Source organism: Cryptomeria japonica, chromosome 8, assembly GCF_030272615.1.
Source record: "Cryptomeria japonica chromosome 8, Sugi_1.0, whole genome shotgun sequence".
Classification (NCBI taxonomy): domain Eukaryota; kingdom Viridiplantae; phylum Streptophyta; class Pinopsida; order Cupressales; family Cupressaceae; genus Cryptomeria; species Cryptomeria japonica.
The window spans coordinates 56,754,118-56,779,121 of record NC_081412.1 but is presented as its reverse complement, the minus strand read 5'-3'; the positions used below and the strand labels follow the sequence as shown (position 1 = coordinate 56,779,121).

The 25,004-nt window shown below is 32.8% G+C and overlaps 1 protein-coding gene across 1 annotated transcript in view; it reads right to left on the bottom strand.

The window, feature by feature from the left end:
- The window catches only part of LOC131078056 (UDP-glycosyltransferase 85A1), a 69,525-nt gene extending 44,740 nt beyond the window's left edge, over positions 1-24,785 (bottom strand). The window contains exons 1-3 of the mRNA XM_058015700.2: positions 24,180-24,785; positions 21,704-22,269; positions 9,936-10,301 (exon numbers count right to left, since the gene is read on the bottom strand). Of these exons, the coding sequence (XP_057871683.2) occupies positions 9,936-10,301; positions 21,704-22,269; positions 24,180-24,681 (1,434 nt within the window). The 5' untranslated portion in view covers positions 24,682-24,785. The remainder of the gene's footprint in view (positions 1-9,935; positions 10,302-21,703; positions 22,270-24,179) is intronic.
- Positions 24,786-25,004: the final 219 nt, after the last annotated feature.

Sequence of the window (25,004 nt, the reverse complement as noted above, 5' to 3'; positions counted from 1 at the left end):
TGTCGCTATGGAATGCCAATGATCATTATCACTGATAATGGGTGACCATTCAATAATCAGGATGTACAAGAACTATGTGAGAAATTCAAGATCCAACATAGATTCTCCACACCCTACTATCCACAAGGAAATGGGCAAGCAGAAGCATCAAACAAAACTATTTTGAAAATCCTCAAAAAGACAGTGAATGATGCTAGAAGAGATTGGCATATTCAATTGAATCCTACTCTATGGGCCTACCGTACCAGTATCCACACACCAACAAGTGCCACACCTTTCTCTCTTTTTTATGGATTAGAAGCAATACTGCCAATAGGAGTAGAGATACCTTCTTTACGAGTGTCATTAAAAGGTCTCATCCCAGATGAAGAACAACGAGTATCTAGATTACAAGAGTTAGAATTAATCCAAGAATGAAGACAAAATGCCTTTGATCATTTAAAGGTATATCAGCAAAGAATGTGCAGAAGTTATAATCATAAGGTCAAACCACAAGTCTTTCAAGTTGGGGAACTAGTACTAAAGGAAAATCCACACATCTAGGCAGATCAAGAAAAGAAAGGAAAGTTTGAACCAAACTAGTTAGGTCTGTTTGTGGTCACAACAGTATTTGGATCAAGAGCATATCAGCTATCAACACAGGACGGAAATCAACTCGACGAACCCATCAATAAAATGCATCTGAAGAAATTCTATGTCTGAAAAAGTAGGAAAAATTAAAAAAACAGGGAAAAAGCAGAAAAAATCAAAAAACGATGAAAAAGTAGAAAAATCAAAAAATAGTGAAAAAGCAGAAAAAATCAAAAAACAGTGAAAAAGTAGAAAAAGTCAAAAAAAGTGAAAAAGAAAAAAATCCAAAAAAAAAAAATCAAATATGAGAAAAAGTGCAATAAAAACAGATGGTGAAAATCTGGCAAACAGGCGCTATCTATCAACTAGCTCTTCCATCTATTAGTTCATGCATCCTTCCACTTGCATTCATTTTCCATTAACGTTGTCCATATCCATCATGAAGCCTTTGTACATATGCAAGCATCCCAGCTAATCTCTCATCATGGTTTGGATCATTGAGTATGTCATAACGACTTTGTTTCTAGGGTTGGGGCAAAATCCTGCACCTAATTGGGGGCAAAATTCTTGATCATTTTGAGCTTAATCAAACAGGTAGAACAACAGTTAAACAACCCTTATCAAGCAAAAACTGAGACATATCCAATGTTGAACATGCGATCAAATTATCAACCATCAAACTATCACAAAGTCAGTCTAAACGCATGGATGATATCTTTTGGATAATGATTTTAACATGATTGTTCAACTTTTTTATCTTGATTTTAGCTATCATGATTTATGAGTGACTCCAGGATGTCTTTGACTAGAGAAACAAGGAAGGAACATGATATTTTTCTTGTCTGTTGTCTATAAATTAATCATTAATATGTGCAAATTTATCTCAGGACATGATCATCGGAGTATCAACAAAGACATTTCCGATTTGTGTATTAAAATGGTTAATATTGCCTATTTTATGCAACCAACACTTGGGTCATCTCGGTTTAATTATACCTCGATGCTTGTGCTAACTTTCCATATCAAAAGCTAGGAAAGCAGTGGTCAGGTCATCATGGTTAAATTATACACTCGATGTTTGCACTCACATCCCACATTTCAAAATCTCAATGATGACAAAAATGCAAAAATCTAGTGACTGGTCTGATCGTAGCTTTGCATTGGCATTTGAATTTAGCTTACATTTAATTCTTACATGGGATCCCACATGCTCATTTTATCCAAGGTTAAATCTATCACAGGAATCATCAAGTTATCATCATAAGTGTATATGCAATCAGACTGATGACTCATCTCTATCTAGATATTATCAACTCAGCAAAAATCTTATGCTATCCCTACCAACAAAACCAACATCAGCATATCTGAATCTTCCTGCAACTTGATATCAACAAACTGTTAGTTCTTTATCTAATCAACCTTATCAATTATATCAATATATCTCATCTATTCTATCATGTCTTATACATGATGTATCTTTCCTGAAACCAGACGTTTTGATCATGTCTTATATAGGATATATCAGTCCTGAAACTAGACACTTTGATCATCTTTGTCTTATATAAGAGGTGTCATTCCTGAAACCAGGCTGAATCTCAATCTTATCAATCTAACCAATCAAGCTTTTTCAATAATCAAGAACCACATCACCATGATTGTAGAACTCGCATTTTCAACAAACACAGTTGCAGAAATCAAATCATTTCTAATCAGGATATCAATTTTGCAAAAGATCCAAACACTCCAAAGGTCAATTATCTCAATTGATCTCCTGAGGGGGCATCATCATACTGCCATCTATCAATCAATAGATGGGGCATCCTATCGAACCAATATCATCATCAAAATAAGATTATTCTTTGAATCAAGGCATCATCACACCTCACTTCAAAGAGGGGCAAAATGTATACACCTAAAAATGGTCTGAAGATAGTTAATTGAATAAGCAATTATTTTAATAATCCCCCTCCCCAATTTCATTGAAATCATTAGAAATTTGATTAAATTCTTCCACTCATCTACTTATTAATAAATATAAGGATTTATTTAATAAGTTCATTTCAATAGTCCCCTTTGATTAATTCATTCAAATTAATTAATCCCTCTCCATTTAAATTCATTTCTTCTAATCTTCTAATTAATCGAAACAAATCAATTAATGAGTTGTTGAGAATTAATTAGTCTTTTCCTATAATTTGAATTTTTAAATTCAAATTACCCACATGCCTCCTAACTTCTAACCACCTAGCCTAACCATTTCTAAACCTAACCCATTCCATCTAACCCTGGGTTTAATTAAACCTATCTTAGCTTGCACATCCTAACGTCCTTATCCTAACCTCCTATGGTCTGGATACTCTCCCCTTGAGACACATGGCATTCTTGGGCCACATGTCCCCTCTCTTGGAAGCCCCTTGACACTTGTCACCATAGAGATGACAAATGTCTCATTTCCTCCAACCTCTTTTCCAACCTCCTCCAGTTTCACCATTGATATCTTCAGACTCAATCTTGACTGTTGATTCCTGCCACCTCACCCCTAGCCTTGGAAATCCAATAAATATCCCCCATTTTGGAGCAATGATGATCCCATCTCATTTGCATTTTAGGCATTGTTACTATGGGCATAATATATCTTAGCATATCATTTGAGCATTGTTATTATAGGCAATTGCATCTTAGATCTAGCTTAATTTGATCATTTTCTAGCATAATTGTTGAATCATGTAGCTTAATAATTCTCTTTTCCAGCTTAATTGCATCATTATCATTTCAAATCCTCCATCTAGGTGTAGTCAAGTCACTAGAATTTGCTTATCCAGATCTAAGAACAAATCCACACTTGCATCTATTAGGAGGTGATAGATCGCTTTGCCATGGTTTTATCTTTCTTTGTTTTAAATTTGCTAACCATTCTTGTATTGATTTATTGAGTGTTTTGTGTTGCAGCTGTAGGTATCACACTTCACAGGCATGACATCGATAACACATCGTGTTATCGGTCTTAACAAGGTTAGCTTCTTCTTCATAGTTTTGCAGAGAGTCATATAACACGAGGGTTATATGATGTGTTAATAATATGAGTGTCATTGACCCCATGCCTAATATGCTATATCAATAGCTCATTTATTGACTGAGTCATGTTGTTGACCGCCTTAGTTTGCAGCATGTTATTTGGCATCGAGGTGGGTCCCAATCAGTATCTTTAGACAACAAGGAGTAAATAGAAAGGGTCTTGCGGGATAAGGCTATGCGGGATAAGAAACAACAAAGCAAATGAAGGTTCTTTTTTTTTATCCATCGAGTTGAGAAAGGCACTAGCAATGGGCCACAGGATAAGAAATGCAAAGGTGGATGGGGCATTAACCCTTATCCCATGAAGGTTAAAACACATCAATGACATCTCACAGGATAAGAGGTTTGAGACAAGACGAATTTTTTTCTCTTATCCCATGGGGGTAAAAGAATACAAAGGTGGTCGCGTGAGATAAGCTTGCCAGAGACAAAGTTATGCCTTCCCTTATCCCGCAGGGATAAAAGGAGACACAAGTGGTGCTGTGAGATAATGAAAGCAAAGAATAATCAAGCAAGGGCTTATCCCATAGGGTTGAGATGATAGTTAGAGGGACCCATAGGATAATAAATGAAGTAGAAACACATAGATACTTATCCCACGTGGTTTACAGGGCCATTTAGTGGTTAACACAGTGAATGAAGTGTGGACCCGAGGTGCCACATCGGACGTTTGCAGCTATTGGATCTTCATAAGGGCCTGATCCGATGGCCATATTTTAATCTTCTATTGGGCTTGTGTGTCCATCATGGCCATTAGGTTTTGAATGCTTTGTTGGTGGGTGGTTATCGACCCAATGGTCGAGGACATTTTGTGCTCAGTCGGTGCCCGATTTTGGACTCGATCTCATGCCACCCACTAGATTTCAACGCCATAACTCTAGATATGATTCCTGTGGCCAATTTTAAATGCCATCATGCCCTCTTCAATGCAAAACAAAGGTCTTTTGTCCTTGCAAGTGTGCTTGACCATGCTTGTTGATAGGGATTACTTCACCACGGGGTGATTTTTTCTCTTCAAGAGGCAGAATGCACCTTCAAAGGCCAGATTCAGCACGCTATCAAATCTGTTGATATGATCATCTTCTCCTCTCTAAGATTTCATAGCCTAACCATGGTTAGGGTTAGGGCTAGGGTTTTCATTGGTGGTAGCCATCTGAGTTATGCTTAAACTATAAAAGAAATTTGGTAAGAATCTTCTTCTTCTTTTTTCTTCTGTAGAAGGCTTATGTCTCTCTGCACTTTTAAAAATTGCCTTGTTTTCCATTAATAAAATTAGCTATTTTTCCTACTTTCAGTTTGGATAACTTGTGTAATGTCTTTTGCCTTTTTATTTGAATGCATTCTCATTTGTTTTCCTAAGTTGTAGGTGTTGTGTTGATTCCAACTCTCGCTCACATTTAGGTGACAAATTAGGATAGAAATTAGTGCATGTCTAGGGTAGTTTTATTAATGTTTTGTGCAGTCATAGGCAGGGGAGATCATCATTTTAGTCTAGGTGCAAGCCTTTTTTCCCTTCTTTCCTGTAACCCTTCTCTCTCTCTCTTTTCCTTGCCGAAGCATAGATTAGTTTTATCGGTGTTGGGTTGGTCCAACACTTTGCATCAAATTGAATAGGAAGTCGACCTTCTTTGGAGACTCAACCTCACAACAGTGCAAGGTCCCATGCTTGAGATGTTGTTTCCATGTTTCACAAGGTTGGTGATCAAACCTGATCACCAAGGGTGCAAACTTTGTGACAACAATACCCTTTGTCCTTGATGTCAAAGGGGGAGAAGTTTTGGAGAAATTTTTATTCGAAAGGATATGTGTTTGGCATAGGTTTTCTCATCAATGATAAAGAGGGGGATTGTTGCAATTATGTTATTTAGTTTGTCATTTATGTCAACTCTCTAATCCACAAGTAGTCTGATTGTGTATAGAGTGGTTCAATTGAGCATAAAATAGTGTATGTATGAACCAGGCGTTGTGTGGATGGTTGAAGTCTATCTAAAGATGTTTCGGAGAGAAAATAATGTTAGCATGATGTGTTTCCAGAGTATATTTGAATTTGTTTTGTCTGGGTAGTGCAAAGTTGTATTCAGATGGATACATGCAGGGTTATACAATTTCAGGATATTGTGGAGGAATGTGTTGCATTCCTTTTCTTGCTGGTATTCTAAGGATATCATAGATTATATTCCTAGAATGTCTTATTTCTTTAGTGATGGTCCACTTATTTCATTTTGGGTCTGCATTAAGAGTTGTTTACAAATGCTTTATCTTGTGAAGATGTTTTATATGAGTGGTTGTAGTGTTTGGTATACATAGAATCCTTTTTGGATATGTTTGGAAGGTGTGTCAACTTGGTGTAGGTCTCTAAACATATTTTGTCATCCCACATGAGTTGTATAAATTATTTTTAGGCCGATGGTAAATAAACATGTTACATCTCCTTTGGCCCAACTTCATGAAGAATATTGATGAACCAACTGGTATATATAGGACAAATCAGTAGGGTTATGAGTAGAGGGATATGGTGATGGGGATGCAAGATAATCTGATGTGAATGTGAATAGAGTTTGATGCAATACAAAGGTCTGGATGTGTTATAGTGCAGATTTAGTCATATGAGTATTAATTTGTGAACCATTACCCACATGTTGATCGATGTGTTTCTTTTGTAGCCCAATCTTGTAACTTCATCGTGTGTGGACAAGTAATTTGTATCATGTCTTGATGAATAATTCTTTAGCTATGTTAGTCTTTATTTTGTATCTTTCTTTAAGGCAATGCATCTTAGCCTACAAGTTCAGAGAATTGAGCTCCCTGGCCTATGGCCTAAATTATTGTGAATAATTAATACATATATTATGAGTCAAATTCTCACCATGGTTTTTCCTAGTTTGGGCTTTTCATGTAAAAAATTTGGTGTTCTTGTGTGGATGTATTTGTTGTTCCATTTTATAATGGATGGTTTGGTTTGAGTGCTTTAATATAATCAAGTTTTAATAGTATATGTTGTTAGATCTTCCTTGAGGAAAATAGCCAAGCATAATTCCTTTGGCTCATTCAAGTTCTAATCTTGTATGGGAGAAGGATTGATTTGTTTTAATTAATTGATTAATGCACTATTGTTTGTATCTTTACTGAGAATGTTTTATATTCTACATAATTGTTCATGATATCTCCCTTTAGTAAATTTTAAATGTGAATTGGCTAGGAACATCTTTTTCTAATCATAGGAAGGTGGGTTAAAGAGATTTATCCAGAAAACTATCCATTAACCTCTTCTAGTTACTATTGTCTATTAAAGAGCTCATTCTAGCATATTTTAATATTTTAATTAATTTCATGATTCACAAGCTAGAGAGGAGACAATCTATGACACTACAATAACATACCAAGCTAAATATAAGGAAAATGTTTTTGTACTTCAAATTTTAACGTTAACTATCTAAGACCAAATCCTTTTGAGAACCTAGATTATATTAATACTTGTAGAGAAATATTAATAACTCTAAAATATGATTCAAACACCATTAAAATTCTCAAATATATTATTTTTTATATACGAATATTAATAACTTACTATTATACATGTAATATTTCATTAATTTATGGTAATTTGATAAACCCTATTTTATTTTACTATAAACTAATAAAGATAGAAAATCTCCTTTACATTCATAAAAATAATAATTAACCTTAATCATATTGGTCAATCTATTAATAGAAAATAGACTACCAAGTTTAACATAAATCTATCATTAACAAAGACTACCAAGTTTACATATGAGGTGCAAAGACTAGTAAACATATTATAGATATTTTTCCTCCCATTACATGGGTCTATAAAAGGTTTTAAATATGTTACAACAAAAAAAGATGCAATGGCATAATAGTTGAAACTTATAGCACTTGACCTTGGCATAAAAGGTTGACAAATACATAGGACACTATAGAGCATACACTAAATTAAAGGGCTTGTATAAGCATTGCATGAAACTAATACAATAGCCATTACTAACTAGAATATGAAGGCTTATACCCACAACTATAATAATAGCGCATACACTAAATTAAAGGGCTTGTATAAGAATTGCATCTACAATAGCCATTACTAACTAGAATATGAAGGCTTATACCCACAACTATAATAATAGTGTGCAAACTTGCATATTATGGCATTCACAACCATGAATTTAATATGCATGACCTCTAGGTGAGATCATCCTCCATCCAAAGGGGATTTTTTTTCTATTGAATATAATTGTTAAGGTTTTTAATCCTTAAAGAATTAATAGACCCATAGATTTCCATCCTCAAATCTAGGCACTTGAACAATTGTCTATGATTTTGGGTTAGGTTTTTCTATCACTTTCTTTTGTCATCATCTTTTAATTTTTCCTTTCAACACCTTATAGACTTAGAAAGGGCATAAATCTCTACAACAATGACAATCATCTCAATATTTCTATAAAAAAGGTGTTTGCATACTAATTGAGTATTTGTCCTCTCTTGATTAATTCTCAAAATCATTCTAACATACATACAAATGTGCTAGTGAGTTATGGATGAATATCCTCAATAAATTGTAACTATCCTTGATAGTAATGGCAATGATTTGTTGGGTTTTCAAATCTTAACTATCTCGTTAGTGATGGTTTAATATTCATTTTTTCTTTTGTAGTGTTGGAGATCAATTTGGAACCATGTGTCCATTATTAAACGATTCTTTTATTCTCATGGGAATTTTTTTTGGAAGGTATGCCATTAGATTATTAAGGGTAATATATCATGCAAGGAGGTATATTGGTGAATAGTTCAAATAGGAAAGGGTTTTTTAATTGAAGGGTTTAAGATACATCACGACACATAGAATTTTTAAAGGATAAAATTTTAGGGAGGAATGCTAGTAGGGTCAAGTTGAAAAATCAAATAAGGAAAATAAAAATGTAGAAGATGAACAAATTATATGCCTAGATGAAGAATTTTGATCCTCGTAAAAGGATAGAAGATAAAATAGACTTGGGAGGAAAGTCATATCGAGATTGGAGAATCCAAAACATAGATGACTTACACAAACTTAAAAGACTAGTCATGGATTTTTACTCAAAAATTTTGGATTCCTTAAGTAGACACAGAGGATATGAACCTAGGAAGAACTTGTAGAAAATTTTGGATCAAAGAAGTTTCTAAAGATAGGAAATGGTAAATTTTAAACACAACATATATTATAGATAAAAGGGAAATTACAATGTGCCTAAATTTATCTACAATAAGGTAGATAAAAGGAAATTATAGGCTAGGTTGTTTCTAGTTCGTAGGCTCATAGATATATTTGTCTTTTTTGTAAATAATAAATTTTCCAAGTATTTCAAAGGTATAACTATGGAGGATTCAAGTGTCCCATGGCCACCTTCTCTAGCCTATTAGTTATGAATATAATACATCATAGTGGCAACCGCTAACTAATTCACTATATATTTTAAATGGTTCATGACTTCCTATAGTGAGAATTCACCTAAATGAAGAGGCTATTGAAATATATTTGAAGGTAATTAGAAGCTCAAATTTATACTTTTTTATGTTTGGCTATAAAATTTGAATCATCCCTTGTAGCATTAAATCCTCTATGTAGAATTCAACTTACATAAAAAACATGGTTGTTCAAAGGATATTTTATAACCCTTAGCACATGGTTTTTAACTTTGACAATCTACGATAGAATTTAATATTTTTATAAAATATTTTCAATACCTATCTACTTTCATCACTTCTAATTATCTAGATCATGTAAGCATAAGTTGGGAGTATACATTAGGTATTTGTAGTAAGAAATTAATTATTGTTGATGGTAAAGAACATAGCACTAGAAATACCTCTAATACAACATAAAAAAGACCTATAAGTAAAATTAAAATAATACACACATATTTACAAAAAATATTAAAGAATTGTTATCTAGTTGTATTCATAGTATCACTTCAAAGGGAAAATCCTCTCAATAGAACATAAACTACAATTATATTGCTCAATCATGATAATAAAAATACTACTATTCTATACATCTTATAAATTTACTTTAATTCTAATCTACCATATGGGTGACTTACAAAGCACATACACCCAATATAATATTAACTAATACTGAATGCATAATTTCTTAACAAAATATAACAATAATATTAATGTCATTTTAAAAACTCTTGTGGTTTAGGTAGCATTAAATGTTCTCCTATGATAAACCAATTAAAATATTATAAGTTTTAAATTGCATAAGATAGAATGTCTTATTAGAAACCTCTTACCATATTTTTCATATCCTTCACAAATGTGTTCAAGTTTGTGTAGGAAGTCCCTCCTTCCATCACTGCCTTTTTGGCAGCTTCTTTTAGCCTCATAGCATTTTCTCGTAACTTCTTTCCTATAGAACTTCCCATGAGACTTATAATTTTACTTTCTACCACTTCTTTTGTCACTAATTTAAATTCATCTGCATCAACACCTTCAAAGTCCAAACCAATTTTCCAAATGTCTTTTGCAAGTCGACAATCAAGAAATTGATCATGAAAATAAGGCCATCCAATCATAAGAACTCCCATACTAATTGCCTCCAAAGTGGAGTTCCACCCATTATGTGTAAGGAATCCTCCAAGAGAAGGATGAGAAAGCACCTAAAACCATAGAACCATTAAAATGTAAGGAATCTTCCAAGAAAAGGGTGAGAAAACACCTAAAACTATAAAAATAATTTAATTTTAAATATTTTAAATTAACCATAATTGATTTTTTTTAGTTGAAAAAAAAACAATTTAATACTTTTTATTTTGAATTTTAAGAGGATGTAGATTGTTTAAATGAATCATGGTAGGTGTGCTATAATATTATGTGTCCTTTTCTTAAATATATGCAAAGTCTAAGAATCTTGTCTTATTAATTTCAATCATGGTAATGCTATGACACTATATATAAGAATTACATTGAAAGAATTTTATTTTTTATAAAAATATTTTATCTTCTCATGATAAATTATAGATTTTTTTGCATGTTATTATTTTTAGAATAATTGATAAGATATAAAAAAGAGTTTTAGATTTGTTAATTAAAGTTTTTAAGGTGCCACTTGTCTCAATCGATTTGATTTATGGGTTCTTTTTCCTTATTAAAGATTTTCTTTTCTTTTTTTACTTTAAATTGGCATGTGGAGTGAACACCACATGTTTATCACTAGTTTGGCTACATGTGAACATGTGCATTCGTTTGATAATTTAAAATTATACAATACGAGGAAAGGAGGAAACATATAGAGAGTAGACAACAAATTTTGGATTTAGATTTGATGGTCAAGGACAAGAGACCATACATAGGAAAGAATAGAAAAAAAAAAGAAAAAAAAAACAAATCTAATGAAAAGATGTATCAAGATAGGGTATCATTTAATTTATATATAATTGTGAAGAAAAAATAACAAATGTAATTATTGTATAAATTTACATACTTTATATATAAATGTAGAAAAAAATCAACAAGTCAAAAATTAATAAACATGAAGGTATCATTGCTAATAAAGAAAATGAGATAAATGGTGAGCTTCATAATCTCAAGTTATTCATTTCTATATAATTATTACAACTAAAACAAATTATCGTAATTATTATTTTATGGATTCAAGGATATCAATTCATATTTTATTAAATAAAGATTGATTTAAATTACTTCATGAAAAAGGCAACGATAGAAAAATCCATCCAGGGTATGACAAGTCTCATGATATAAAAAAGTCTATGATGATATAAGTATAATGTTGCCAAATAGACATCTAAGGAAACTTAAAAATGTGATGTATGTTCTAGGAATGAAGAATAATCTATTATCTATTTTTGCAATTATAGATAAAAGATTAAAAGATAAATTTGTGAAGTTATACTACAAAGTGAAGGACATACAAGATCACTATAAAGCGATAGTTAAATGAATCAAATAGTGGTCTGCTACAAACTTGATGTAATTGTAATTAGAATCATTATGAAACTTGAGGTGTGACCTAATTTGAATTATACGTATATTATTTTACTACAAAGATAATTCATGATGAATGATGTTTATTTTTTTAAGATTGAACATGTTAATTGTGATGATTGTGCATTAAAACAAACTATAGATATAAATTTGATAAAAGAATAGACAAAAGGCAAATAAATATTCTTAAATTAATACATATACTAGTGTATATAAATATAAACCAAGTCACATGGGGGAGCTTCTTACTTTCCCATATTTGTAGATGATAGAACTAGATATACTTCTTAACAAGGAATTCAAAATCATTTTAAGGAAAATAAATTATTAGATCAAATTGTGGAATACACAAGTCAAGATTTTTTTTGAACTATTATAGAGAAAATAACATTATTTATAGTATGCAGTTTAACATAATCTTTTGAAAAATATAATGGCTAGGAAAATATAATTATAATTGAATGTGTTAGAAATATGCTCAAACAAAATAATCTCCATAATAAATTGTGGGCTAAAGGTGTTAGTATAAATATATATTTAAAAACTATAATTCTTATAAGTTCATTGTGAATGTAATTCCTTATGATGGTTTTATTGGTTAAACCAATTATTAGTCATTTAAAAGTTTTTAGTTGTAAATATTTCTCCCATGTTTCAAAAGAAAATAGAAGGAAAGTCAATTCAAATTAAGTTAAATATAATTTTATTGGCTATTGTGTTTATTATAAGATTTAAAAATGTATAATTATGTGATTCATAATTATTAATTAATAGAAATGTTGCATTTCATAAATATGTTGATGTCACTTGAAAACCGAATTACTCCCAAATAAATTTCCACAGGCTCAAAGTGATTGTTCAAGTTTAATTTTTATGAATTTATTGGTGGTCATGGATCAAGTAATCAATTTGAGTTATGGACAAAAAATTTTGGATTTAGATTTGATGGTCAAGGACAAGAGATCATACATAGGAAAGAATAGACAAAAAAAGAAGAAGAAAAGAAATCTAATGAAAAGACGTATCAAGATAGGGCATCATTTAATGTATATATAATTGTGAAGAAAAAATAACAAATATAATTATTGTGGAAATTTACATACTTTATATATAAATTTAGAAAAAAGTTAACAAGTCCAAAAATAATAAACATGAAGGTATCATTGCTAACAATAACAAGCTTAATAATTTATTATTAGATCAAATTGTGGAATACACAAGTCAAGAATTTTTTGAACTATTATAGAGAAAATAACATTATTTATAGTATGCAGTTCAACATAATCCTTTGAAAAATATAACGGTTAAAAAGGAAAATATAATTGTAATTGAATCTGTTAGAAATATGCTCAAACAAAATAATCTCCATAATAAATTGTGGGCTAAAGGTGTTAGGATAAATATATATTTAAAAACTATAACTCTTATAAGTTCATTGTGAATGGAATTCCTTATGATGGTTTTATTGGTTAAACCAATTATTAGTCATTTAAAAGTTTTTAGTTGTAAATATTTCTCCCATGTTTCAAAAGAAAATAGAAGGAAAGTCAATTCGAATCAAGTTAAATATAATTTTATTGGCTATTGTGTTTATTATAAGATTTTAAAAATGTATAATTATGTGATTCATAATTATTAATTAATAGAAATGTTGCATTTCATTAATATGTTGATGTCACTTGAAAACCATTTGAATTACTTCCAAATAAATTTTCATAGGCTCAAAGTGGTTGTTCAAGTTTAATTTTTATGAATTTATTGGTGGTCATGGATCAAGTAATGTCTCTAGATGAGCCCCTAAGATTTGAAGAATCTAATAGATGTTTCTATGCAAGAAGATTAAATTTCTAATATGGAAAATGACACTTCAGAAATAATTAAATTAATCTCAAATAAATTCTCATGGGCTCAAAATGGTTGTTCAAGTATAATTTTACTGTTGATGATATTAATGGCTCAAGTAATGACCATAGATGCACCCCTAAATTTAAAAAAAAAACTAATGAATATTTTTTATGCAAGAAGAATATGATAATATTATAGAGAATGTCACCTAGAAACTAACGATACTACTCCCAAATAAAATTATCATAAACTTTAAAAAATGGCTATTCAAGTTTAATTTTTAATATTGATGGTACTAATAGATCAAGTAGAGACTCTAGATGAACCCCTAAAATTTGAAGAAGCTAAATGATGTTTGTTATCTAAGAAGAATTTGATTATATTATGAGATGACACATTGAATTAACTCAATTGCTCCCATATAAAATTCCCATAGGCTCAAATTGGCTATTCAAATGTAACTATTACATCAAAATTGTATTAGTGACTCAATAATGACTCTAGATATACTCCTATATTTTGGGAAAGCTTGATGCAGGAGCATCTTGGAGAACTTTATCATATCCTACCAAAACAATCAATTTCTCTCCATGAATTGGAATGGAGAAAACATGGGAGGTATTTATCATCACTAGAAGTTTGCCCTATCAAGCAACTAAAACCCAAAACTATGAGAGATAGCATGTGGAAATATTGCATACCTTGCAGAGCCTTCACATTTCATCACATAATAGATATGGGTCAAATAAACACTGGGTGGATCAAATATCCCTCTGCACTAATGTTTGGTGTTTCTTCACCTTCCTCAAGCTGAAACACATGTTTTGTTGGATATTGGGGTTAGAGCCTATAGCTAAGGCTAACACATACCACTTCTAATTCTTGGAGCTAGTATATAATAAATGTTTGAATTAGTAGGAGGTAGCCTTAATAATTAGAGGATTAGGAGCTAGGGAATTAGGATCTGAAATCAAATTCTACATATAGAGTTGTAATAAATCTATGATAGAATGTGCACTTGCATGTGTGGAAAATGGGGCCTAATGTAATCTACATATGACAAGGCATGCATGTATGTATGGTTTATACTTTTAATGAATAATTTTTCATGTTTCTCTATATTGTTTATGTTGTTTTGAATTCTAGTGCAAGGTTGGACAATCCATTTTGAACCTTCCATCCTTGCAAACTGCACCAAGTGGTATTAGAGGGAGCTTCAAATTATTTGGGAGTGTTGTTTCGAAAGACCTTTTTGTAGATAGAATGCAAACCTGAGTTAGATTATAGGTGTTATAAATCGAGTGCTAAATTGTGAGGTAGTTGCAACCTTATAGCCAGACCACCGACCTAAGGCATTCACACCTAATCCAAAGAAATATGTTGTTGAGGAGGATTCCTATAATAGACAATGTCACTATAAGAGTAGAGGAAATTATGGACATGATGTGGGTAATGAAGAAACAACTAGATGTTGTTGAGAAGGATAGGTGAAAGGGCATAAACCCTAGATGTGAGGAGGAGAGTGACACCAAGAGGAGTTAAGAATATGAGAATATAATGAGGAGAGTCAAGAAGAAGAGGAATTAGACTAGAATAAGATGATGATGCCTATCACCAAAATAGAGGAAAGTCTAAAGATAAAGATTCTTGGCTATATCAGCATCTTGAATCTAGAGGAGCTGATTGATTGGATAAATGAAATAGAAGAATACTTTGAATGTGAATAAGTTAAACATTTAGAGTAATTTAGCTTTGCAAAAACGAAATTGAAGGGACATGCTTCTATTTGGTGGAAATAAGTACAACTAGGTAGAAAATAGATAGGAAAGGAGAGGATCACAAAATGGGAGATCTTGATGATGAAATTGAAGAGTCAATTCATACTTACCAACTATGAGCTAGATATATCAAAGAAACTTCAAAACCTAAAGAAAAGAGAGAAAACAATAAAGGAGTGCACAACGACATTACACAAAATGTTCATAATGATTGTGCATATTGAAGGTGAAACAGAAGAGGTGGTACAATATATCAATGGTCTCAAAACCAATATCCAAGAGGAATTGAGCCTGGTTTGATTAACCACCATGGAGGAACCCTTCCAATTTGCATCGAAGGTGGAAGAGAAGTTGGCTAGGAGGTTGAAGTGGATGCCAGGAGGTAGGAATTATAGGATTCTAGAAGAGTGATCACAACACAATGAAAGGAGGCCATACACTAAGAGAAATAGAGGAAGGATCCCTTATAGGAAGTAGGAATAAAGACTCAGGGAAGATTCCTACCAAAATAGGAGGGAAAAAAATGACCACTACCATGATGGCGGATACTTGAGGAATCAAAAAGGATTTGATTGAAGATCATTCCTGAGAACTTGTTTCAAGTGTGGGAAAGCATAACATCACAACTTTGAGTGTTGCCAAGGAAGTGAGGAGAGCCCAAAGCCAAAGTAGCATACATTGAGGAAGAACTAGACAAATCATCTAGATCAATGGGACATTTAGAAAAGGGAGAATCATTGGTCATGATAAAAGCTCTACTAAAAATGAAGATCAAGGAGAAACAGGCACAAAGGAAGATCTTGTTTCGAACAAGGTGCAAGTCAAGAGGCAAATTTTGAAATATCCCCATTGACAATTTAACTAGCATGAACAATTTGGTCTTAGAGTAGATGGATTGAAAGCTAAACCTAAAGAGGATGAAACACCCTGGTAACCCATACCAAATTGCTTGGATTCGAAATTGAGCAATAAGTGATCAATTTAGATTGTCAAATTCCACATTGGATCATATGGGATAAAGTATTGTGTGATATCTTGTTGATAGATGTTTCCCATTTGTTGTTGGGGATAGCTTGCCAGTATGATAGGAGGGCTCTACATGATGGGAGTAATAATACCTACATTGTGACCTTGAATGGAAAGAAGCATATTTTGATTCTCCTCGAGGAAGAAAAGAAGAATATGGTATGTAGCAATGCCAAGATTTTTGTTTGGTGGATGGGAGGAATTTTTTGGATGGATTCAGAAACGAAAATATGTGTTTTTCATTATTCTAAGAAATTGTGGTAGTAAATACTCAAGGAATGTCATTGCAAAAGGAGAAGAAGTAATGTAGGAGGAGGTCTCAGAGTGACTGAAGGAGTATCAAGAAATTGTGTCCAAAAATATTCTAGTAGGGCTTCCTTCAATCTAGAGCATTAGCCATTATATAGAAGTCATACCCAAAGCCAATTTTTGAAACAAAGTAGCACAACAAATGATATCAGTAGAGAATATGAAGTTGAGTATACAAGAACAAGAGTTGATAAAGAAGGAACTAATATAGGAGAGCCTAAGCCCTTGTATGGCACCTATTGTCTTGGTGCTAAAGAGGATGGGGAATAGGGTATGTGTACAGATTTGAAAGCCATTAACAAGATCACTATCAAGTACCAGTTTCCTTTGCCAAGAATGGATGACATCATGAACCTTTTGAGTGGAACAAAATACTTCACTAAGATTGATATCAAGAGTAGATATGATCAAATGAGAATCAAAAAAGGCAATAAGTTGAAGACTACATTCAATACTAACTAAGGATTGTATGAGAAGATAGTTATGCCCTTTGGACTAACTAATGTGCCATGCATATTCATGTTGTTAATGAACGAGATCTTGAAGGTGTTACTTGGTAAGTTTCTCATTATTTACCTTGGTGATATTCTATTGTATAGCAACACAAAAGAAGAACATTTGTGGCATATCAAACAAGTGTTCCAATGACTGAGAGAAAAAAAGTTGTTGATCAATATCAATAAATATAGTTTCATGAAGATAGAACTAGTTTATTTGGGGTTTGCCATCTCTGTGAAAGGATTGAAGATGGATCTAGAGAAGGTGAGAGAAATTGTAGAATGACCAACACAAATAGGCATTGGGGAAGTAATAACTTTTCATGGCTTGGCAATTTTTTATTAGAACTTGTTCATTAGAAATTTTAGTATCGTTTAAACACCAATGATTGAGACCATGAGAGGAGACAAAAAGGAATTTAAGTAGACATCTAGAGCACATAAGAGTTTTGAGTTGTTGAAGTAGAAGGTGATAGAGAAACCGATACTAGCATTACCAGATTTCAACAAGGCCTTTCAAGTAGATTGTGATGTCAAGAACCTATTGGAGTTGTTCTAAGTCAAGAAGGGAGGACAATTTTGTGTATTTTAGTGAGAAGTTGAATGATACCTAGAAAAGATACTCAATCTATTAATATAATTTTTATGCAATAACTTAAGCTCTGAAGAAATGGAGTTACTCTCTACTATCAAAGGAGTTTGTTATATATTGATCATCAAGCTTTTTAATACTTGAATAGTCAAGGAAAATTTAATCAAAGCTACATTCAATGGGTTGAATTCATGCAAACCTATACCTTTGTGTTAAAAAATTGGATTGTAAAATCAAACAAGGTTGTGGATGCACTAAGAAGGAGAAGGAATCTGATGATATAAATGAGAGTAGAGCTGATGGGATTTGATCTCAAGTTGAAGATTTTTTCAAAAATTGATCTTGATTTTGGGAAGTTTGGAAGGAAAACAGAGATCTAGTAGTAACTGATAGGAGCAAGTAACTAGACTATTTTATTCAGGATGACATGTTCAAAGCGAATTAATTATGCATTCCTAGGAGCTCAATGTGGGAATTAAGGAGAAGCATTTTGGAGAATTAACGAGACACTTTGGTACTAACAAGACTATAGATTTGGTGAGTGAGAATTATTATTAGCCTCAAATCTATAAGGACACCAGGAAATATGTTCAAGAGTACATAACTTGTCATGTAGCTAATGGAACCAAGACTAGAATGCCAATTTTCCAAAAAGGCCTTGGGAGGACATCAACACTGATTTTGTGTTAGTATTGTTGAGGACTCAAAAAAACAAAAGTGGTGAGCAGAAGTTTGAGGAACCTAATTAGATGCTTGGTAGGAGAAAAGGATGGATCCCAACTGAGGCTAATGTGGATCACTTCTAATGATTCAATTTAGTGTGTAATAACTTTCTAAATTAGCAAGAGGTAGTTTTAGTAGTTAGGGCCTCGGGAATTAGGGAATTAAGATCTAGAACTTATTTCAACATATACTTGTAATAAGCCTATGGCCACTTATACACCTGCATGTTTAGCCAATGGAGCCTAATATATTTGCATATGTGAAGGCATGTGGACATGCATGGTTTCTGTTATCAATCAATAAATTTTCATGTTTCTCTCAATTGTTTGTCTTGTGTTGAATTCCATTGCAAGGTTGGACAGTCTATTCCAAATACTCCTCCATTCTTGACTACATCAAAGCTAATGGATTTTTTCTATATAAGAAGAATATAATTCTATTATAGAAAGATGGAAGTTGGTAAAAAGTTGAACTACTCCCAAATAAAATTACCATAGGCTCAAAATGGTTGTTCAAGTGTAATTTTAATGTTGATCATACTAGTGGGTAAAGTAACTGTAGACATATAAAAATGACACACGTCACTTCAAAGAGGGGCAAAATGTAGATGTATAAAAATGACCATATTCCTAAATGGATATTTTATGTTCATTTCTCTATTTGATTAAATCCAATTTAATTAAATTACCCGCATTCCTCTATTTAATTAAGCAAATTACTCAATTTATTTAAATTAAATTCACTATACCCATTTAATGAATAAATCATTTTATTCAATTAAATCCCCCCTATCTACTTTTAATTAAATTCAAATTTAATTAAATTATTTATCCTAAATTGAATAAATCTAATTTATTCAATTTCCCCAAATTACAACCAAATTGAATTAAATTAATTTTATTTCAATTAAAACCTATTATCCCTCCATCCACTTGCACTTTCCTACATCTCCCACTTGCTTCCTAACCCCTTCCTAAATTCTTCTAGACCCTTCTAATCGCTTCTAATTAGCCTAACCCATCTTCTAAACTTTGTCACATCCCTAAGAAAAGGGAGGTCACTTCTCAAAACCTCAAAGTCTTTGATAACCATTAAAGGCTTCAAGTCTTCAACCACTTAATTCCCCAAAGTCTTCATAACCATTAATGGTTAACTCAAACCCTCTTACATGGTTAAAGAATTTATTTTAACTCAACCTTCATCCAACCTAAGGGTCTCATCAAGCCTTTAATGCTTTGACCATGATTATCTCTTAATCATTTGCACAAAGGTTTATCCTTGGATTAACTCTTAATCCATTGGGTAAGCCTAACTTAAGCTTAACCCTTATCTCTAGATGACCATGAGGTCTTCTTAGGCATTTAATGCCTCCAACCCCTTCTCTCAACCCAACCCTATGTTGACACTTGTCACCATTTCATTGGTGCAAATTGCAAACATGGATCCCCAACTTTCAAACTCAACCCTTGATTAAACCATTTAATCCTGACCATCCATTGCCCTATTTTTGCTATAAATAGAGCTCTCATTCCTCCATTTTGATCATCCTCCAAAGTTTATAGTATCACACTTATGCTCAAATACATTCAAGCTTTCATTCCATATATGCTCATCATTTTAGCCTCTCTTTTAACTAGAAATTAGTCTAAATATGCATGTTTAGAGTACTTTCTTTATCATTTAGCTCAATCATAGACTAATATATCATGTTAGGATAGTATTCATGCTAACCTTGTCATCTTATAATCTAGTTTATTGCATTTCTAGAATCATGCATAGCTTAGGATGCATTTCATTCTAAAACCTATCAAAGCATCCCTCATTCTTGCATTTGCCATCCCTAAACCATTTTGCTCAGTGATCTAAGAGAAAAAATATTGGTTTGAGGGACATTCTGAGATAGAGAAACATGGGACCCACCTTGGGAAGCTGAGTAATACTTCATTACTCCATAGCTTGCACCAAGAAGTCCTCTGTGTGTGTGTGGACAGGTTATTTTGGAACATTTTTCACATATTGAGTTTTATCAACCCGCTTTTCCCGCATACAGTAACAACTCTAGATGAACCCCTAAATTTTTTATAAGCTAATAGATATTTTTAAGCAAGAAGAATATGATTCTATAATGGAAAGTGGTATAATTAACTAAATTGCACCAAAATAAAAAGACCATAAGCTCAAAATAGTTGTTCAAGTGTAATATAATGTTTATGATGTTAATGGCTCAAGTAATGGCTCTAAATGATCCCATAAAATTTGAAGAAGCTAATGAATGTTTATTATGCAAGAAGAATGTGAGTATATTATATGAAATGTCACTTGGTAACTAACTAAATTACTCCCACACAAAATTCTCATAGGCTCAAAATGATTCTAGATGAACCCCTAAATTTTGAAGTAATAAGAAGTAACCAATTTTCTCTTATCCTTGATTATAAAGCATATGTAGTGCTTCATATTTGGCTAAAGATTATTCTTAAAGATGTGAAAGTAAAGAAGGATCAAATCCTATTAAAGGTGAAAATAAAAGTTAAAAACCAACAATAACTAATTCAATGTATCATACCAAACCAAAATGCATTGAAATTCAACATCATTTTGTAAGAAAAATGATTCAATTATAATAGGTAGGGTTGATGTACATGGTAACAAAGATGACAACATGGATGTTGTATTTATTAAGTATTTAGGAAAGATAAAATGTGTACAATGTCAAGATATGTTAGGAGTTCTAGATATTTCAGTTATTCACCATGACAAAGTATGAGAATAATGAATAATCAATTTAAATTAGGTATCATGTTAGACTCCAAATTTGTAGTGAGCTATTGAGCTTTATTTTAAGCTATAAAATTTTAATCATTTTTTTGTTGAATGCAAGATAAAGTTCAATTTATTTTCTATTGTTGTTACTTGAAATTTTTTAAATTCCAATCCAATACTTCTAGCTCAAAATTTGTCAACTTAAAATGATTCTACAAAGACAGACTTCAAAGAAACACTTTGAATTTGAAATTTCTTGTCCAATGATTCAAAAAATCAAATATCTTTCTTTATATTTCTAACTAGTAGCATCAATTTGAATCAAGTTTTTTTAAGGGCATTTCATATGAATAATTTGAGTGAACTTACATAATAGATTATTCATCTCACAACCAAAAGATTCTTTAGATATCTTAAAAAGCCTAACATGATTGAATGCAAGCAAACAACTACACCATTATCTTCATGTGAAACAAAATATAAAACAGTGAAAGTAAGAAAGATTGCAAATTAAAATTACTTACCTTCAATTGCTCCGTCCAACTAACAATCAGGGCTCTATCCTTGGTTCGATCCTTGAAGCCCTCTGGTAATTCCATAGGCTTACCTTCTGCTATATCTGATCTGAGTACCCACAGGAACGGGTACCCACAAGCCTCTAGTCCAAGAGCCAGTTCATGCAACTGTTTTTCAGATTTTACAGCAATGCTACCGAAGGAAACATATAACACAGATGCCTGCGGTTGAGTGTCTAGCCATTGAAGGCACGTTTTATCCGCTTCCCACATGCTGTACATGGAATTTCTACCTTCCAAGAAATTTGGAAGAGACACAGGGCCAATTGCCAGAGCAGGGCAGCCATTAAAGCTGAGACCCATTTGTGCTTCTTTACCTCCTTCCAACTCCTCGAAAGTGTTAACCAGCACGTAGTCTGCCATTTTGTTGATGCGAGACTCATGGAGAAAGATGTTGTAAAGGTTATCAGAGAGATGTTTTTCTCGGTAGAAGGACATAATGTCGGTTGGCCTTATAGGTGGAATTTTTCCCGGAAGACATGTGATGAGTTTGTCTTTAGATTTCAGGTCCTCCTCTGCAATAACAAGCCTCATCATATTAGAATTGTATTTGTTAAAAAAATAGGAAACAAAACAAAATTAAAAAGCTCAAAGCAGTATATCACAGAGAGATTGAAACTAAGCAAAATAAGAATCAAAAGGAGATAACAGAGCGACATAGAACATAACAAGCCAACTTGAACTTTGAAGGGAAAGTCTGAACTTAACTCCACTACTCATAACAGAAATAAAAATCTAACATAAAAATCTAACACGTAAAATGGTTTTAATCCAGAACTATGAATCGGTGATGTTACAAACAGAAAACCTCATCCTCATTTAACAAAGTTGAGACTCAAAATCATAAATACGTTCGAATTTTGATGATCACAATAAACTTAACCAACATATTATGAAAAGAACCCACGAAAACATCATTATGAAAATTTAGAAAAAAAAACATAACTATCAGCCAATGACAGGCCTAATTTCTCTGCATTCCCAAGAGGTGTTTGCATGTCTTGAGCACACTTTTCTTCTTTAAAATGGACCCATATGAATAAAAATCAAAAGGGTGAAGAGAACCAATAGTATTGGATCTGAGGGACTCGGATCTCTTAAAACCCACATCAGCAAATAAAAAATCAGCATGTGGGTATAGTTTATCTTAATCTGGGGGCAGTCTTCCTGGTTGAAAAAACTCTCTTCACAGCCCCCTGCAGTGAGATATTACTACTGTCCTTCACAACTGAATCTCCACCATGGGTTTTCTTCATTAATCTCTTATCTTTCAGGGACTCCCTCAATGACAGAGCTCTGCCTAATATACACCCAGACTGACCAGAGGGATCCATGGAATCATATTCCTTCACAAAATCCTGCTCTTTGCAGCCATTGATCTGTTCTTTCCTACTATAATTGAATGCTCACTTTGCTGATCCATTAATGGAATACTTGAGATCTGTAGAACAGTCCTTCCACTTGGATTCATCTAGACCCACAATTTAATACAAGATTTTAATGGAGATCTAATTGATTTGATTGGCTATGGTGAGGGATGACAGAGCATGAAACTTGCACACTTTCTTATCTATCCAGCTATTCCACTTTATTCTGCATTTCAGACAAGTACCCCTTTCTAAGGGTCGCAGCTGTCTAAAAGCCCATATGCACGGCCATAATTTCACATATGGCCAGCATTCTAGCTCATCAGAGGAGGAGCGATATATTTCTAGCAATCTATCTATATATATATTCAAAATATTCTCATGATCTCCCAGCATGTTAGGTGGATCTCTGTGGAGGATCCAGGATGCAATTTTATTGTATTTTTTTTTAATTGAATATTTGACTAAATATTTCTTTCATATGAGTTTAGATATTAGATTAATAAAATACTTCACAAGTTAACACATTAGAAATTATTTAGAGAAGATGAAGAATCACTACTTAGAAATCCACTTCTATTTAGAAACCACCTTCATATTAGAAATCAATATTGAAAGATCAAGAATCAAATCTCACATAATGAATTGAGATCTCCATAATGAAAACCCATATTCAACGAATTAAATTCAATCGCTTGAACAACCTTACTCTTTCCTTCATCCCCCTCTCTTATTTATTAAAGTTGTTGGACATCTTTTGTTTCAATCCTACCAAAACTTTGTGGAGTTATGAGAAAGCCTTGGACAGACTCTGTGAACTTAAGTTCAAACTTTGCATTCATGGTGTCTTGTTATGTTCCAAGAAAACAGAGCAACATGGAACATTAAACAACAATGGATTCTACAAGCATGGGGCATCCAAACTCATTAACAATCTCTGGATCAGCTTTATATAGAGTTGCAAAAAGCTCAAAATTGCATATTCAAACTCAAAATTATTTCTAATCATCTAAGCACATCTTGTTCTAGGAACAAAAGCAAAATGTGTAGGAGAATACCTTCGACAGGAATATGACCCTCAGAAATAAGTAAGTCAGTGTTTGCCTGCATAATGGCTAGCGTAGTACAAGAAGTCCAGAAGACAACTCTGGGCACCCCAAGATTCTTAGCTAACTCTGCCGTGCAGGACAAAAAACTATCAGCAACAATACAGGTGATGGGCGGAACAGACTTATCTGCTGCAGTTAACAGACTTGTCAAAGCAGGGCCCAAAGATTGCAATGCAAAAAGGTACTCATCAAGCTGGGCAGTTCGACCATGTTCAGGTGGTAAGCCGTCTGGAATAGAGAGAAAGCGAAAATTTGAGCCCCTGTCTTTGGGCTTGTGGTCACCAGCCGCTAGAAGAAGGCGTTGGTGTATCCATTCAGTGGTAACAAAGGTTATAAAGACTCCACGCATGGCCAGCAGCTCTGCAAAGTTGTTGAGCGGATTGACATGGCCCTGTGCAGGAAATGGCACCACCACTGCGTGCAAAGGGGCCACTGTTATTTCTTCAGACATTTTGAGGCCAACTTCTTTTCTATGGTGTTGAATGAATGCGTCTGAAACCAAAATGCCAATGCTCAATATATAGAAACCAACGTCCTAACTCAGAAGACCGTGACTGTGAGTGATGACATGAAGATGATCTATTAGTAGGGAAGGGACTGTTTCAATAATAGTTTATTGGATTTTATTGATAAAAATCATATTATAAAATTTAGTGGGTCAATAGTTGTCTATTTGTATATAACCATAAACTCGGGTTGTTTTCGTCATTTCAACATACAACCAATTTGTATATTGATCAATAGTTGTCTATTTGTAAAAACTACTTATTATAT